Source organism: Myxine glutinosa, chromosome 2 (genome assembly GCF_964187855.1).
Source record: "Myxine glutinosa chromosome 2, kmMyxGlut1.1, whole genome shotgun sequence".
Classification (NCBI taxonomy): domain Eukaryota; kingdom Metazoa; phylum Chordata; class Myxini; order Myxiniformes; family Myxinidae; genus Myxine; species Myxine glutinosa.
Window position 1 is genome coordinate 260,257,525 of NC_136262.1, and position 19,530 is coordinate 260,277,054.

Below are 19,530 nucleotides of genomic sequence, written 5' to 3' on the forward strand. Positions count from 1 at the left end.
AGCCACACCAATTGTTACCAACAAACAAATATTGTATTAAGATCACACAAGAATAACAGTACAACAATAATAGTAATCAAAAGTACAATCAATATATATCCTATGATGGTACCATCAGTTTTGTCACATATAACTCACTGTGCTCCAAGTGAGTGAACCAAGAACATTCCCAATGTCTCTTTCCCTGCTTCAAACCAAAGTTGATTCCGGTTTCAAGCCGAAGTCGATCCCGGCTTCAAGCCAAAGTCGATCCGCTCCAGCGATCGTCAGAACGATGTCTAATCGAGACCAGAATCCCATTCGGATGACAAGTACAGTCCCGCTGCCAAAGCTGCGCAAAGGCGCCCTCAAGGCGACTGGGAAATCCAAAGGCGCCCTCCAGGCGACTGGGAAATCACACCCTCGGGTATGGACGTTTCACGACTCACAGTCGGCGAACCTCAGATTTACCTTCAAAATCTGCGTTGCACACACACACACCAGATAAACGTCTGAATGCGGTGAGAACGGCTGAAGCGAAGCAAAGAAACCTTGCTCGATGCACAACGCGCGCGAGTCAAAATGGCCGACGGCCCGTACTCGAGATGTAACGGCACGACGAGGATTCTCTTCGGAATCAATCGCAAAACCTGACACGCAGGTGAATCTGTCACAGCGATAACAACTCTGTCGTAGGAATCCCTTTCCTGGGAAACCCAAAGTTCACTCGTGACTCGTGCTCGCCAATGTTCGCTCCAGACCGCAAAGCAACTATGCTTCTTGTCCGACTCCACTCGCTCCGCCTTCTTTTCCCGCCTCCTCTTCTTCGTCGTCGTCCGGTTTCCGGTTTCTTTTAACACTAATTTTTTCACCTTTTGAAAACAGTTCATACACAATAAACCTTTTGAAAACAATAATAGTACATGGAATCAAAAATGTTTACAGTGGATGAAAACCACAACAACGGAAGTGATGAATCCGTAACACACACACACACACACACACACACACACACACACACACACACACACACACACACACACACACACACACACACAAACATACACGCACATACATACACACACACACACATACATACACACACATATACACATACAGACACACACATACATACACATACACACACACACACACACATACACACACACACACACACACACACACACACACACACACACACACACACAGACGTACACCAATACACATACACATACACACACACACACACACGTGTATACATGTTTAAAGTGTACGTGCCCTTCCTCCCTCCCCCCTCCCTCCAAAGGCCTGGCAACACCCGGTACTTCTGCTGGTAACTAATAAAATAAAAACGAAGAAATATCTTTCGGTAATTTCCTGAAACTCGGTGAAATTCGATGACATTCGCTCAGTGAATTCACTCGTTTTCTCGGTGAAAATTTTCCTTTGGGCGGTAAAATATCTCTGAGCAATTTCCCGTCTGTTAATTTATTTATTACCCTCACCAGAGAGGGTATTGCATTTGAGTCCGTTTGTTTGTCTGTTTGATTGTCTGTTTGTCCGCACAGAATCTATATAATAATAGCGTAAGGACTCGACTTTGTTATCCCTTTAACGCCGCACCCAGTGACCCGATGCCCACGGCACTAATGGATTTACGATCTACGAACCGCGCTCTTTGTTTATCACATACAGACATACTCGAAAAATCGGAATTAACCGACGTTGGGGCCCAAAAGCATCCGATTAACTACCGATACGACACCATCTTACGACGCCATCGCATTGGCGTCTGCTGGGAGAAGGCGAAGCAAGCCGTCCGCTGATTGGACAGGCGAAGGCGAAAGCAAGCCGTCCACTGAGTGGACAATCCAGAGCATGCATTTGTGCCGGTGTCGGCGATCGTTGTTCATATATGCACTCTTCATTCTCATCTTTCTTCCTAACTCTTACTCGGACAAGCAAATCCCCTATGCCATCCATAATGGTACACTCTATCCATACACCACATCCTCCCTTCTGTGGATGTTCCACGGGTTTCGGCTAGTAAATATGATTTTCTCTGCAACCGTTGGTCCGATTGACAGGAAACTTTCACCACAGGTGCAACTCCACGTCCAGAATTTTTTAATGATAAGTGTGACGTCATAGATCACGTGGTTCGGCCGCCATCTTGGAAACACCGAAAAACTTTGCACCTCTATATCTCCGAAAGTGCTGAATAGAAAAAATTGAGACATGGCTAATTGTAAAGAACTTCATGGGGAATAAAATATGTTAATGATGATGTCATATGTGACTCCATTATGATGTCATAATTCGACAAGTACAACACTTCATCCGATCCAGATGAAATTTCTTGAGCATGATCTAGGAATAAATTGGTTTAGAAAAAAAATAAGGATGACGTCATCGGCCACGTGGTTCGGCCGCCATAATTGTTTTAACACAAAGTCTTTAAAAAACCACTGAAAATACATCCTGGTGAGGGTTTGCAATCTCTGATTGCTCTTTTTATTGTTTTGCATCTGTGGAATGATATGGCCATGCACACATGAAATGGAGTTTGTTTTTGCACACCTGAAATGAACATGTGAACCTTTACTTCCGGATAATAATGTTGAATGAAATAATAACGAATAAATATATATCAGCATTATTGTTGACGTTTTTGTGACGACTGTCATCAAACGGAAAAGTAATATATCTTAACGGAAAAGAAAAAGCGAATTTTTAATATATGTCGACATGTTGCCCTCTGTGTCATGTTGGTTGGTGTATGTATGATACATCGTGACGCGATTTTTTAAAATATATCTCTGCATTTTCCCTCGTGTCCGTGAATGTTCTCAATTATTGCTGACACTGAGTCTAAAACCATCGATAAAAATTAAATCAGATGGTGAATTAGATTGGAGATAAAGGCGTGAGAGAGAGTCAATGGCCTTGAAATTACAGGCCTTTGAGAATTCATTTCGTACTATAAACGGAAACTTTCATCGGATTTTCTTCCCGTTTTTTTTCAACCAAGTCTAAAACTATGTTAGTGACTGTGAAAAATGAAATGATATATCGAATTAGAGTTGAAATAAAACTGGGAGAGAGAGAGCAAGACAGCACGGGCCTAACTGAACAGGCCTCAAAGCTATTCGAGTTAATAAAATGGTGGATATTTGTTTTTGAAGCCTCTCCCAGAATGGGTGGAGCTACTCTCCAAACGGAGTAAGCCACACCCCCGGACAGACAGACAGACAGACAGACAGAATCACCTACAGCTAATATAATATAGATAACATCACATAACATCACATAAATCATAACATCACATAAATCATAACATCACATAACATAACACAACATAACATAAATCATTATGTAACATAAATCATAACAGAACATAAATCACAACATCTGTTACGGATTCGTCACTTCCGTTGTGGTGGTTTTCATCCACTGTAAACATTTTTGATTCCATGTACTATTATTGTTTTCAAAAGGTTTCTTGTTTACTAGCCGAAACCAGTGGAACATCCATGGAAGGGAAGATGTGGTGTATGGATAGAGTGTACCATTATGGATGGCAAAAGGGATTTGCTTGTCCGAGTAAGAGTTAGGAAGAAAGATGAGAATGAAGAGTGCGTATATGAACAACGATCGCCGACACCGGCACAAATGCATGCTCTGGATTGTCCACTCAGTGGACGGCTTGCTTCGCCTTCACCCAGCAGACGCCAATACGATGGCGTCGTAAGATGGCGTCGTATCAGCAGTTAATCGGATGCTTTTGGGCCCCAACATCGGCTAATTCAGATTTTTCGAGTATGGCTGTACGTGATAAACAAAGAGCGCGGTTCGTATATCGTAAATCCATTAGTGCCGTGGGTATCGGGTCACTGGGTGCGGCGTAAAAGGGATAACAAAGTCGAGTCCTTACGCTATTATTATATAGATGAACTATTTACTGCAATAGCCTCCTCTATGGTTCACCCTCAAAAATCACCAATAAACTCCAATACATTCAGAACTCCGCTGCCCGTCTACTCACTCATTCCCGGACCCGTGACCACATCACCCCCGTCCTTTACAAGCTTCACTGGCTCCCCATCCCCCAGAGAATCCAGTACAAAATCCTCCTCTTGACATACAAAGCCCTCCATAACCTGGCCCCATCCTACCTGGCTGACCTCCTCTCCAGACACACTCCCACCCGCAACCTCCGCTCTGCTGGTACCAACCTCCTGACCCCCTCCATCCGGACCAAATTCAGATCCTGGGGGGACAGGGCCTTCTCCATCGCTGCTCCCACCCTCTGGAACTCACTACCTCACACCATCAGAGACTCCTCCTCACTCACCACATTCAAAACATCACTAAAGACCCACCTGTTCAACGCTGCATTCAACATTCAACCCACAGCATTTAACCCCTGACTATCTCTTCTCCTTCTCCCTCCTTTTGCTTTAAATATTTCCCTATTGATTCTTGTCTTGTCTTTTTGATTCTTGTCTTATATATATGCCGTATATCGCTGCTGTTTGTTTTCTTGATTCTTGTCTTTTTGCAATTGTTGTTTTCATGTATTGTTATGCATTATGTTTTCCACTCTGTCAAAGCGCCTTTGGGCTTCTGGAAAAGCGCTATACAAAATAAATGAATTATTATTATTATTATTATTAATAGGTGAAAAAGTTAGAGTTAAAGGAAACTGGAAACCAGATCGGGAACCGGACGACGAAGAGGAAGAAGAGAAAAAGAAGGCGGAGCGAGTGGAGTCGGACAAGAAGCATAGTTGCTTTGCGGTCTGGAGCGAACGTTGGCGAGTAAGAGTCACGAGTGAACTTTGGGTTTCCCAGGAAAGGGATTCCTGCGACAGAGTTGTTATCGCTGTGACAGATCAACCTGCGTGTCAGGTTTTGCGATCGATTCCAGAGAGAATCATCGTCGGGCCGTTACGTCTCGAGAACGGGCCATCGGCCATTTTGACTCGCGCGTTTTGTGCGTCGAGCAAGGTTTCTTTGCTTCGCTTCAGCCTTTGCACGTCGCGCAAGGTTTTTCTTTGCTTGACTTCAGCCGTTTCACCGCATTCAGCCGTATCTGGTGTGTGTGTGTGCAACGCGGATTTTGAAGGTAAATCTGAGGTTCGCCGACTGTGAGCCTTGGAACGTCCATACCCGAGGGTGTGATTTCCCAGTCGCCTGGAGGGTGCCTTTGGATTTCCCAGTCGCCTGGAGGATGCCTTTTCACAGCTTTGGCAGCAGGACTGCAACTGCCAACCCAACGGGATTGTGGTCTCGATTGGACATTGATCTGACGATCGCTGGAGTGAAACAACTTTGGCTTGAAGCCGGGAATAGAGACATTGGGATTCTTCTTCTTTTCGCTCACTTGGAGCACAGTGAGTTATATTGTACGAACCTGATGGTACCATCATAGGAATGATATACTATTTGTTGTACAATTGATTAGTATTGTTTTTGGTGCTGTTATTCTTGTGTGATCTTAATACTGAAGCGCGGTGTTACGCGCGCTGCTTGTAAGCAAGGAGGAAGCGGACAACGCGGTAAGTTGTAAGAGTCTTTATTCAAGAGCTCCACTGTAACACTGGAGCGTTCCGGGCTGCGCGCCCGGTGTATATCCCGCGGCCACGCCTACCCCTCGGGCGTGGCCGCCGCCCACTTGGCGCGCGGAATGATGTCATCACGCCAGTGAGCTTTCGTGTCCGCCACAATACAATACTTGTTTGTTTGTAACAATTGGTGTGGCTTCACCATTGATCTTTGACATACAGAATAACACATTTTTCTGCCGTGACTCCTCTCGGGGCTCGGAGGTACACCGTGACCAGGGGGTCGGGGAGGAGTACGTAACATATCACATAATATAACGCAACATAATATAAATCATTACGTAACATAAATCCTATCTCTAATGCAAACTGACAGATAAGTTTCCATTTTTGCAGCATCCAGTAATATTTGCCAGCGTGACCATCCTGAACATGGTGTACATTAAACCAAGTTGTTGATCTTTGTGTTGTATATTTGTGTTTGTTTCCTCATCCTATAGTTGTTTTTCTTCTACCGGTAACGAGATATCCAAACCGACATTAAAATAAAACAAGGAAAATATAACAATGTAAGAAGGAAAAGGAAAACACATAACCTGTAATCAAATAAGGATTTATAAATCAAATAAGGAAATGCACTTTGGGTCAAGACAGGTACATCTACATGTACATCTATAGGTACATCTACAGGTACATCTCCAAGGAAACTCAACAACCAGAGCGGCGGTTCCTTAATAATTCCATCAGAACCAGACATAAACCATGTGAAATCACATTTTCACTGTTTCCACTGGAAAAGCTGATTTGACATTCTCAGTATTTTACTCAGAAAAACAAAGTAGAACAATAATAAAAACAAGCCTGGCTAAACAGTACACGTTTTGTATCCACCGATAGGCCGGATCCGTATTTGGATCTTCACCAAAATCTAACCAATTTGTCCAGGTGACACACCCGACCTGTTCACCAAGTTTCGTCTGAATCCGTTCATAACCTTTTGAGATATCCTGCTCACAGACAAACGGGTGAAAACATAACCATGTCCACCTTCAGTGGAGGAGGTAATGAAATAAAACACCTTCAGACATCTTGAACACCTGGAAGAAAATGTTTTAAAAGTACCTACCAAGTCAGAACAGGTAACCAAAATGTGCCATTAGTGATTTGATCTTCATCATGTTTATTTACTTTTTATCTCTTTTTTTTTTTCCCTTATGTACAGTTAGCTGTAGCTGTAGCTGCAACACACACACACACACACACACACACACACACACACACACACACACACACACACACACACACACACACACACACACACACACACACACACACACACACACACACACATCTAAGCTGTCTAGCCTGGGTTCGAATCCCAACCCAGCTATAAACGGCCAACACTTGTTTATCTCGGTGCTCCGCATGCAGGATGATCCATCAATCCCTCGGATGGACGTTAAACTGGTCCTCCCATGTGCCGCCATTAATCTCGGTAGACATTCAAGATCTCACAATGTCATTCACAAAAGTAGGCGAGCTATCGCCGGCACCATGGCCAATTTCAAATTCCCGCCTTAACCAGCAGGGGGCACTGCATGAACGCCCCAGCTAGCCACGCCTCCAATGATGCCACCCCGCACCTTGTTCCCCACACAAACGAAGGCCACCCTCACCACATTTACTACAGGTACATTTTCATTCATTATTTGTGACGTCACCATCATGGTACATTGTGTGAGTCCATGGTTTTAGCATTCCATCTTTAACAAATACCTTGTGTGCAAGTATAAAAGTGTTAAAATGATGAACCACCTTGGTATTTCCAATATGGTGTATTTATGTGTTTGGTGCCACCTCCTACACTTTCACAATCTTATCTTGAAATCGCCTCCTCGTACTGGTATACCACTTCCTTAGGAAGCCTGTGTAAACCGATTACCAACAACAATTTCAACGGGAATTGCGGCTTCTTGAAGTTCACTTTGTTCCTCATACAATTTCAGTAAATGTAAAATTATTATATGTGATGCATGGTACTATCTATTTATTACGTCACAACAGGGAGGGGATTAATTGAGAAAAGAAAAAGCACGAATGAAGATGGAAAGGGAGAGATGGGAGGGAGAAGAGAAAGACAAAGAGAAACAGAGAAACAGACAAAGACACAGAGAGAGAGAGACACCGACCCCGAGAGAGACCCCGAGAGAGAGAGAGACCCCATTAAAGCCCTTTCATTAGAAAGGGTAAAAAAAAAAAAAAAAACGTGTATTAAATGTAGCAGAAAGTATTCACACCCCTTGACGTTTTCACATTTTGTGTTAAAACATGAATTTAAAATGGTTAAATTGAGATTTTTTTTTGGTCACTGGTCCACACGTAATACCCCATCATGTGAAATTGGAATTATTTTTTTAGAAACTTTTACAAAATAATTAAAAATGAAAAGCTGAAATGTCTTCAGTCAATAGGTATTCAACCCCTTTGCTCTAACACTCCAAATTCAGCTCAGGTGCATCCAATTTCCTGGGGCCAATTCAATTGATTGGACATGATTGAGAAAGAAAGACACCTTTCTTTACAAGGTTCCACACTTGACAGTGCATGTCACATGTAACATGACAGTGCATGGAATCGTTCATCCTCTGCACTTTGTATGTTAAAGGGAATCATTCATCCTCTGCACATTTTATGTTAAAGGCAATCATTCATCCTCTGCACATTGTATGTTAAAGGCAATCATGCATCCTCTGCACATTGTATGTTAAAGGCAATCATTCATCCTCTGCACATTGTATGTTAAAGGCAATCATTCATCCTCTGCACATTGTATGTTAAAGGCAATCATTCATCCTCTGCACATTGTATGTTAAAGGCAATCATTCATCCTCTGCACATTGTATGTTAAAAGCAATCATGCATCCTCTGCACATTGTATGTTAAAGGCAATCATTCATCCTCTGCACATTGTATGTTAAAGGCAATCATGCATCCTCTGCACATTTTATGTTAAAGGCAATCATTCATCCTCTGCACATTGTATGTTAAAGGCAATCATTCATCCTCTGCACATTGTATGTTAAAGGCAATCATTCATCCTCTGCACATTGTATGTTAAAGGCAATCATTCATCCTCTGCACATTGTATGTTAAAGGCAATCATTCATCTTCTGCACATTGTATGTTAAAGGCAATCATTCATCTTCTGCGCATTGTATGTTAAAGGCAATCATGCATCCTCTGCACATTGTATGTTAAAGGCAATCATTCATCCTCTGCACATTGTATGTTAAAGGCAATCATTCATCTTCTGCATATTGTATGTTAAAGGGAATCATTCATCCTCTGCACATTGTATGTTAAAGGCAATCATGCATCCTCTGCACATTGTATGTTAAAGGCAATCATTCATCCTCTGCACATTGTATGTTAAAGGCAATCATTCATCTTCTGCACATTGTATGTTAAAGGGAATCATTCATCCTCTGCACATTGTATGTTAAAGGCAATCATGCATCTTCTGCACATTATTTTTTTTAAAGGCAATCATTCATCCTCTGCACATTGTATGTTAAAGGCAATCATTCATCCTCTGCACATTGTATGTTAAAGGCAATCATTCATCTTCTGCACATTGTATGTTAAAGGGAATCATTCATCTTCTGCACATTGTATGTTAAAGGGAATCATTCATCCTCTGCACATTGTATGTTAAAGGCAATAATTCAGCCTCTGCACGTTGTATGTTAAAGGGAATCATGCATCTTCTGCACATTGTATGTTAAGGCAATAATTCAGCCTCTGCACGTTGTATGTTAAAGGGAATCATTCATCTTCTGCACATTGTATGTTAAAGGGAATCATTCATCCTCTGCACATTGTATGTTAAAGGGAATCATTCATCCTCTGCACATTGTATGTTAAAGGGAATCATTCATCCTCTGCACATTGTATGTTAAAGGCAATCATTCATCTTCTGCACTTTGTATGTTAAAGGGAATCATTCATCTTCTGCACATTGTATGTTAAAGGGAATCATTCATCCTCTGCACATTGTATGTTAAAGGCAATAATTCAGCCTCTGCACGTTGTATGTTAAAGGGAATCATTAATCTTCTGCACATTGTATGTTAAAGGGAATCATTCATCCTCTGCACATTGTATGTTAAAGGGAATCATTCATCCTCTGCACATTGTATGTTAAAGGCAATAATTCATCCTCTGCACATTGTATGTTAAAGGCAATAATTCATCCTCTGCACATTGTATGTTAAAGGCAATCATTCATCCTCTGCACATTGTATGTTAAAGGGAATCATTCATCCTCTGCACGTTGTATGTTAAAGGGTATCATTCAAGCTCTGCACGTTGTATGTTAAAGGGAATCATTCATCCTCTGCACATTGTATGTTAAAGGCAATCATTCATCCTCTGCATGTTGTATGTTAAAGGGAATCATTCATCCTCTGCACATTGTATGTTAAAGGCAATCATGCATCCTCTGCACATTTTATGTTAAAGGGAATCATTTATCCTCTGCACATTGTATGTTAAAGGGAATCATTCATCCTCTGCACATTGTATATCAAAGGGAATCATTCATCCTCTGCACATTGTATGTTAAAGGGAATCATTCATCCTCTGCACGTTGTATGTTAAAGGCAATCATGCATCCTCTGCACATTGTATGTTAAAGGCAATCATTCATCCTCTGCACATTGTATGTTAAAGGCAATCATTCATCCTCTGCACGTTGTATGTTAAAGGGAATCATTCATCCTCTGCACATTGTATGTTAAAGGGAATCATTCATCCTCTGCACGTTGTATGTTAAAGGGAATCATTCATCCTCTGCACGTTGTATGTTAAAGGGAATCATTCATTCTCTGCACATTGTATGTTAAAGGCAATCATTCATCCTCTGCACATTGTATGTTAAAGGGAATCATTCATCCTCTGCACGTTGTATGTTAAAGGCAATCATTCATCCTCTGCACGTTGTATGTTAAAGGCAATCATTCATCCTCTGCACGTTGTATGTTAAAGGGAATCATTCATCCTCTGCACGTTCTATGTTAAAGGCAATCATTCATCCTCTGCACATTGTATGTTAAAGGCAATCATTCATTTTCTGCACATTGTATGTTAAAGGCAATCATTCATTTTCTGCACATTGTATGTTAAAGTAAATCATTCATCCCCTGCACACCATGGTGTTTCACACGCTGCGGCAAGTCCAATTGTGGGGGATTCTGTCCACACATTCTGGGTCGGCCTATGGGGAACCGTAATGCTTCTGACTGGAACTACACATTACAGGTAGACCGACGTAACATGATTGTGGAGGAAGGAGAAAAATATGAAAAGAAAGAAGGAATGAAAGTGAAAATGAGACCAAGTTAAAAATTGAAATGAAACAAGCAGGGATCGTGATCGTGTGGATCGTGCAGCATGTGCCTGGATGATCGAATGAGGAAGAAGAGGAGGTATTATGGGAGGAGATTCAGGCGGCAGGAGAAAACGAAACGAGCAGAGGAGAGGAAGTGGTGAAGCGAAAAAAACGGGCGCGTTGTGAAGATACGAGAGGTAAAGACAAGAAGAGGAAGAGGAGGAGAAGGAAGAAGAAGAATCCCTGTTGTCACGGTTCGCACCTTCGTGCAAATGTTATTTTTTGAGATTTTTGAGAATGAACCTGTTTGTCTTTATTCTTCCTCTTCATCCTCCCATTCGTGCTCTCCTCACTGCTCCCTCGGTCTTCATTCACGCTCATCTCGTTGCCTCTTGTTCACACATTGGTCTCGGTGTCTCATTCTGTCCCGATGTCTGTCTCTGTCCATCCATTAATTAATTTCGATCTTTATAACTAACACGGAATGCATGAAAGATTCAATGAAAACCGTTGACACGCTGCTCAGGTGTGGTGTGTACTGTGGTAGTATATGGTACGATGATGAGCACGAAGTATTGATTTGTGGTGATCATTGTTATTGTCATTAAAATATGTTTGTCTCACTCGTCATCAGCTGTTGTCCAAATGATGACCAGACACCGCAGTGCCGGGGCTTGGTCCCCACACCTCGCTGTCCGTCAGAGGTCGTCTTAAGCCGACTGTCCTGTTAGCTTGCACACATTGATTGGGGATTATGTTATTTGAGTTATGATTATGCTGGACGTCTGAATATAGCTATCTATTTATTACATACACCAATATAGAGGGATTTATCACCGCCCCCCCCTTTCCCACACCTTTAAACCCCACTGCCCCCCCGGCTCCTCCTCCCTCCCCACAGCTAAAACTTCCTCCCCCCACCCCCTGCTCCACTTCCTCCCCCACCCCCTGCTCCACTTCCTCCCCCCACCCCCTGCTCCACTTCCTCCTCCCCCTGCTCCACTTCCTCCTCCCCCTGCTCCACTTCCTCCTCCCCCTGCTCCACTTCTTCCCCCTCCCCACTGCTCCACTTCCTCCCCCCTGCTCCACTTCCTCCCCCTGCTCCACTTCCTCCCCCTGCTCCACTTCCTCCCCCTGCTCCACTTCCTCCCCACCCCTGCTCCACTTCATCCCCTGCTCCACTTCCTCCCCCCACCCCTGCTCCACTTCCTCCCCCTGCTCCACTTCCTCCCCCTCCCCCTGCTCCACTTCCTCCCCCTCCCCCTGCTCCACTTCCTCCCCCACCCCCTGCTCCACTTCCTCCCCCTGCTCCACTTCCTCCCCCCTGCTCCACTTCATCCCCCTGCTCCACCTCCTCCCCACTCCCTGCTCCACTTCCTCCCCACCCCCTGCTCCACTTCCTCCCCTCCCCCTGCTCCACTTCCTCCCCCTCCCCCTGCTCCACTTCCTCCCCCACCCCCTGCTCCACTTCCTCCCCCTCCCCCTGCTCCACTTCCCCCCCTGCTCCACTTCCCCCTCCCCCTGCTCCACTTCCTCCCCCTGCTCCACTTACTCCCCTGCTCCACTTCATCCCCTGCTCCACTTCCTCCCCCTGCTCCACTTCCTTCCCCCCTGCTCCACTTCCTCCCCCTGCTCCACTTCCTCCCCCTGCTCCACTTCCTCACCACAATTATACCCTCCTTCCCTCCCTGACTGCCCCCTTCTGTAGCCTCCTCACCTGGCTCGTCCTCCCTCGCCACAAATATACGCTCCTCATCTCCCACCTCACCTCCAACTATCACCCCTTAACCTCTTTTCCCCTTCTCTCTCTACTTCTTCCACCTCTCCCCCTGTACCCTCCTCTCCCCCTGTACCCTCCTCTCCTCCTGTACCCTCCTCTCCCCTCTACCCTCCTCTCCCCCTGTACCCTCCTCTCCCCCTGTACCCTCCTCTCCCCCTGTAACCTCCTCTCCCCCTGTACCCTCCTCTCCCCCTGTAACCTCCTGTCCCCCTGTACCCTCCTGTCCCCCTGTACCCTCCTCTCCCCCTGTACCCTCCTCTCCCCCTGTACCCTCCTGTCCCCCTGTACCCTCCTCTCCCCCTGTACCCTCCTCTCCCCCTGTACCCTCCTCTCCCCCTGTACCCTCCTCTCCCCCTGTACCCTCCTCTCCCCCTGTACCCTCCTCTCCCCCTGTACCCTCCTCTCCCCCTGTACCCTCCTCTCCCCCTGTACCCTCCTCTCCCCCTGTACCCTCCTCTCCCCCTGTACCCTCCTCTCTCCCTGTACCCTCCTCACACCCTGTACCCTCCTCTCCCCCTGTAACCTCCTCTCCCCCTTTACCCTCCTCTCCCCCTGTACCCTCCTCTCCCCCTGTACCCTCCTCTCCCCCTGTACCCTCTTCTCCCCCTGTACCCGCCTCTCCCCCTGTACCCTCCTCTCCCCCTGTACCCTCCTCTCCCCCTGTACCCTCCTCTCCCCCTGTACCCGCCTCTCCCCCTGTACCCGCCTCTCCCCCTGTACCCGCCTCTCCCCCTGTACCCTCCTCTCCCCCTGTACCCGCCTCTCCCCCTGTACCCGCCTCTCCCCCTGTACCCGCCTCTCCCCCTGTACCCTCCTCTCCCCCTGTACCCTCCTCTCCCCCTGTACCCTCCTCTCCCCCTGTACCCTCCTCTCCCCCTGTACCCGCCTCTCCCCCTGTACCCGCCTCTCCCCCTGTACCCGCCTCTCCCCCTGTACCCTCCTCTCCCCCTGTACCCGCCTCTCCCCCTGTACCCTCCTCTCCCCCTGTACCCTCCTCTCCCCCTGTACCCTCCTCTCCCCCTGTACCCGCCTCACACCCTGTACCCTCCTCTCCCCCTGTACCCTCCTCTCCCCCTGTACCCTCCTCTCCCCCTGTAACCTCCTCTCCCCCTGTACCCTCCTCTCCTCTATCTTCATCCTCATTTCTGAAAAAGAAATCCAGCGCCTCTTCCCATCTGTACATGAAGGGATCGCGGGAACGTGGGAATGTGAGTTGCATGGTAACCTTTTTGCCTTCGAGTTATCTTTCCTGAGTTTGATTGGGTGTCAGCAGGGAGTGCTGCATCTCGGAGCATGCTGCCTTTGTCCGAATTGCATTTTGAATCTTAATGATTCCACGGTATTTTCTTTTTTCCAGCAGAGTGCACCTTTCGATGGCGGCAGTACCTTGACCGATTGACTTTCTTGGCATTCCCTGAATAATTAGCACCCTTGCCTTACCTGGTGTTGCATTTGATATTACGCAAGGACCGTGGAATAGCAACAACCACCCCACACACCTGAATACCATGACATGATGTAGCGGTGCCCCCACACACCTGAATACCATGACATGATGTAGCGGTTCCCCCACACACCTGAATGACATGATGTAGCTGTGCCCCCACACACCTGAATACCATGACATGATGTAGCAGTGCCGCCACACACCTGAATACCATGACATGATGCAGCAGTGCCCCACACACCTGAATGCCATGACATTGTGCAGCAGTGCCGCCACACACCTGAATACCATGACATCATGTAGCAGTGCCCCCACACACCTGAATACCATGACATGATGCAGCGGTGCCCCACACACCTGAATGCCATGACATTGTGCAGCAGTGCCTCCACACACCTGAATACCATGACATGATGCAGCGGTGCCCCACACCTGAATGCCATGACATGATGTAGCGGTGCCCCCACACACCTGAATACCATGACATGATGTAGCGGTGCCCCCACACACCTGAATGACATGTTGTAGCGGTGCCCCCACACACCTGAATACCATGACATGATGCAGCGGTGCCCCACACCTGAATGCCATGACATTGTGCAGCAGTGCCTCCACACACCTGAATACCATGACATGATGTAGCGGTGCCCCCACACACCTGAATACCATGACAAGATGTAGCGGTGCCTCCACACACCTGAATACCATGACATGATGCAACGGTGCCCCCACACACCTGAATACCATGACATGATGTAGCGGTGCCTCCACACACCTGAATACCATGGCATGATGTAGCGGTGCCCCCACACACCTGAATACCATGACATGATGTAGCGGTGCCCCCACACACCTGAATACCATGACAAGATGTAGCGGTGCCTCCACACACCTGAATACCATGACAAGATGTAGCGGTGCCCCACACACCTGAATACCATGACAAGATGTAGCGGTGCCCCCACACACCTGAATACCATGACAAGATGTAGCGGTGCCTCCACACACCTGAATACCATGACATGATGTAGCGGTGCCCCCACACACCTGAATACCATGACATGATGTAGCGGTGCCCCCACACACCTGAATACCATGACATGATGCAGCGGTGCCCCACACCTGAATGCCATGACATTGTGCAGCAGTGCCTCCACACACCTGAATACCATGACATGATGTAGCGGTGCCCCCACACACCTGAATACCATGACAAGATGTAGCGGTGCCTCCACACACCTGAATACCATGACATGATGCAACGGTGCCCCACACCTGAATGCCATGACATGATGTAGCGGTGCCCCCACACACCTGAATGACATGTTGTAGCGGTGCTCCCACAAACCTGAATACCATGACATGATGTAGCGGTGTCCCCACACACCTGAATACCATGACATGATGTAGGGGTGCCCCCACACACCTGAATACCATGACAAGATGTAGCGGTGCCCCCACATACCTGAATACCATGACGTGATGTAGTGGTGCCCCCACACACCTGAATTTCTAACATCCTCCCTTCCTCCCTCACACCTGAATTTCTAACTTCCTCCCTTCCTCCCTCACACCTTTCTGCCCTCACACTCTCCCTTCCTTCCTCACACCTTTCTGCCCTCTCACCCTTCCTCCCTCTCACCCTTCCTCTCACCCTTCCTCTCACCCTTCCTCCCTCACACCTTTCTGCCCTCTCACCCTTCCTACCTCACGTTTCTGCCCTCTCACCCTTCCTCACACCTTTCTGCCCTCTCACCCTACCTCCCTCTCACCCTTCCTCCCTCACACCTTTCTGCCCTCTCACCCTTCCTCCCTCTCACCCTTCCTCCCTCTCACCCTTCCTCCCTCACCCATCCTCCCTCACCCATCCTCCCTCACCCATCCTCTCTCTCACCCTTCCTCCCTCTCACCCTTCCTCCCTCACCCTTCCTCCCTCACCCTTCCTCCTTCTCACCCTTCCTCCCTCTCACTCTTCCTCTCTCTCACCCTTCCTCCCTCTCACCCATCCTCTCTCTCACCCTTCCTCCCTCTCACCCTACCTCCCTCTCACCCTTCCTCCCTCACACCTTTCTGCCCTCTCACCCTTCCTCCCTCTCACCCTTCCTCCCTCTCACCCTTCCTCTCTCTCACCCTTCCTCTTCCTCACCCTTCCTCTCTCTCACCCATCCTCTCCCTCACCCTTCCTCCCTCTCACCCTTCCTCTCTCTCACCCTTCCTCCCTCTCACCCTTCCTCCCTCTCACCCTTCCTCCCTCTCACCCTTCCTCTCTCTCACCCTTCCTCCCTCTCACCCTTCCTCCCTCTCACCCTTCCTCCCTCTCACCCTTCCTCTCTCACCCTTCCTCCCTCTCACCCATCCTCTCCCTCACCCTTCCTCTCTCTCACCCATCCTCTCCCTCACCCTTCCTCCCTCTCACCCTTCCTCCCTCTCACCCTTCCTCTCTCTCACCCTTCCTCCCTCTCACCCTTCCTCCCTCTCACCCTTCCTCTCTCTCACCCTTCCTCCCTCTCACCCTTCCTCCCTCTCACCCTTCCTCTCTCACCCTTCCTCCCTCTCACCCTTCCTCTCTCTCACCCTTCCTCTCTCTCACCCTTCCTCCCTCTCACCCTTCCTCCCTCTCACCCTTCCTCCCTCTCACCCTTCCTCCCTCTCACCCTTCCTCTCTCTCACCCTTCCTCCCTCTCACCCTTCCTCTCTCTCACCCTTCCTCCCTCTCACCCTTCCTCTCTCTCACCCTTCCTCTCTCTCACCCTTCCTCCCTCTCACCCTTCCTCTCTCTCACCCTTCCTCCCTCTCACCCTTCCTCTCTCACCCTTCCTCCCTCTCACCCTTCCTCTCTCTCACCCTACCTCCCTCTCGTCCTCCCCTCTCTATCCCTCCTTCCCTCTCTCTTCCCAAGACCATCGCGCCCCCCACAAGCATTACCGTGCAGGGAAAGGTTACATTTTCAGTCTTGTGACCTGTAACGCTCGAACTCCATCCTTTAGATTTTAGACGTTTAGATGGACACACCTGCTGCAGGCGACGGAGCTCATTGGAAGTGTGCAAATCGGAAACCAAAATAAAGATGTTTTGGCCTTGACCAGCAGACGGCGTCACAGTGAGACGGACGGACTCTGTCGCTAAATTGGTGAATGTCCGTGTGGAAGGTTTCATCTCCTGTCCACCCACGGACAACCATAACAATATTTGTGAGCAAACTGCAATAATTATTGTACAAAAACGTTAGTTCAAAAAAACAATACTGTACATGTGTTTTTCTGCTAATTTTGTGTATTTTAATCTTACCTGGGCCTGTATTTCCCTGTACCTCGTACCCATTACTCCAGTAGTTTCTACACCTTCAGCGATCACCAAGTACAGCTTCCGGTTGATCACACCAAGCTGCCTGCCATGGCGACGGCACATGTAAGCTTGGAGGACGCACTGTCCAATGTTGACCTGCTCGAGGAGCTACCTTTGCCAGATCAGCAGCCGTGCATTGAGCCACCGCCTGCTTCAATCATGTACCAGGTACACCTGCTTGTTCACCTGATTACCGTCCTGGCAATGCGGCTCCTCTGAACGATTTGTAGAAACGCAGCTTATATTATCCACAATCTTTGATCCCTGTGTCTTTTGTCAGGCAAACTTTGACACGAACTTTGAAGACAGGAATGCGTTTGTGACGGGCATCGCTCGCTACATTGAACAAGCAACAATTCATTCCAGTATGGTAAGGGAGGCATGCATGGATGCAAATAGGAGGTGTACTTGGCTCTAATTTGCATGGTGGTCACAATGTCAAACGGTGTGTGTGTGTGTGTGTGTGTGTGTGTGTGTGTGTGTGTGTGTGTGTGTGTGTGTGTGTGTGTGTGTGTGTGTGTGTGTGTGTGTGTGTGTGTGTGTGTGTGTCGGTGTGTCGGTGTTTGTGAACAAGATATCTGGAAAAGTTCTGAACGGATTTGGATGAAAGTTCGTGGGATTATTGCCCTTGGGATAAGGAAGAATTGATTCGTTTTTGGTGAAGCTCAGGATATTATTCCGGATCCAGGAATTTTTTGGGGAATTTTTTTTCTGTTTTCCTTTAAAAACCATTTTCTCTGCAATAATTGGACCGATTAAGAACAAATTTTTACCATTGGAAGGACTCGGTCTGCAGAATATTTTAATGGTAATTATGATGTCGCAGTTCACGTGGTTCGGCCGCCATATTGTTTTGAGTGAAAAACACTAAAATCCAATTTTCTCCAAAACGCCTGAAAAGATTGAGGCCAAACTTTGCAGGCAGAATCGCCTACCCATGACGAACAAAAAGGTCAACGAGCATGACGTCATGCATCACATGTTTCAGAGTTATGATGTATTTAAGCACAAACATTTAAAACCTAGCTCCTCCCTCATTTGTGATCCAATCGAGGGGAAAGTTCATAGATCTGTTCAGCATATCAGTCTACTAAAATGTCCTTTTGGAATTTGCGATAGGTCACGTGGTTTGGCAGATATCGTTAATTAAACGCAAATAATAAAAACATTTATATCTCTTGAACCACTTCGTTGATCGACGTGAAACGTCATACTGTAGTAGAAGTCATGAAGAGTAACAAGTGTGCAAAAGTTGAAGATGATTGGATGTACGGTCTGGAAGCTGGAAGTTGTTATTGTGTGAAGAAGAAGAGTCTTCGACTGTGGACGATTAATTAATTTATCACATGTACAGACTTGCAGGCATCGTTTGACACAATGTCCCGGGTTAATTTGAACCTCAAATAAAATTATAATTCCAGATTTGTCAATGGCTGAGGTATGTTAACAAACGAATAAAACAGATTTGGCAAAATTCGAACTTTTAAAAAAAGATCGCATATTCACCCATGGTTGTGAGAGGCTGAAGAAGAAGAAATCTCGCATGGGCTTCCCAGACCAAAAAATAATTCTGGCTCTGCGATTTTCAGGTTTATTTATCTATATATCTATATATCTGGGCAGTGTCTGTTGTCACTGAACTACTCCCTGAAACTTTTGTTTCCTTGGTTGTGAAGTGTTTTTATTAACGTGGTGGTGGTTTTGAATCACGTGGTGGTGAGGTATTTTGAATTATGTGGTGGTCAGGTGTAAAATGACGTGGTGGTGAGGTGTTTTTAATTTCGTGGCTGTGAGGTGTTTTTAATTTCGTGTTTTGTGGCTGTGAGGGTGTTTTTAATTTCGTGTTTCGTGGCTGTTGTTACGTGCTCCTCCCCAAACCCCGGTCACGGTGTCCCTCCGAGCCCCGAAAGGAGTCACGGCAGAAAGATGTGCTATTATGTGTGCCAATGACCAATGGTGAAACCACACCAATCAATCGATACAAAACCCAAGTATTGTATTAAAATCGCACAATAATAACAACT

General features: G+C 46.8%; 1 protein-coding gene across 3 annotated transcripts in view; it reads left to right on the forward strand.

Moving 5' to 3' along the window:
- The first annotated feature begins 11,043 nt into the window (after nucleotides 1-11,043).
- Nucleotides 11,044-19,530, forward strand: part of LOC137420612 (cytoplasmic FMR1-interacting protein 2) — a 108,698-nt gene continuing 100,211 nt past the window's right edge. For 2 of the 3 annotated variants that reach the window (XM_068105822.2, XM_078772491.1), the window contains exons 1-3: nucleotides 11,046-11,188; nucleotides 17,491-17,674; nucleotides 17,787-17,876. In XM_068105822.2, coding sequence (XP_067961923.1) covers nucleotides 17,555-17,674; nucleotides 17,787-17,876 — 210 coding nt within the window. In that variant the 5' untranslated portion in view covers nucleotides 11,046-11,188; nucleotides 17,491-17,554. Of the gene's footprint in view, nucleotides 11,189-17,490; nucleotides 17,675-17,786; nucleotides 17,877-19,530 lie in introns of all 3 variants that reach the window. The other variant, XM_068105820.2, reaches the window with a different exon arrangement.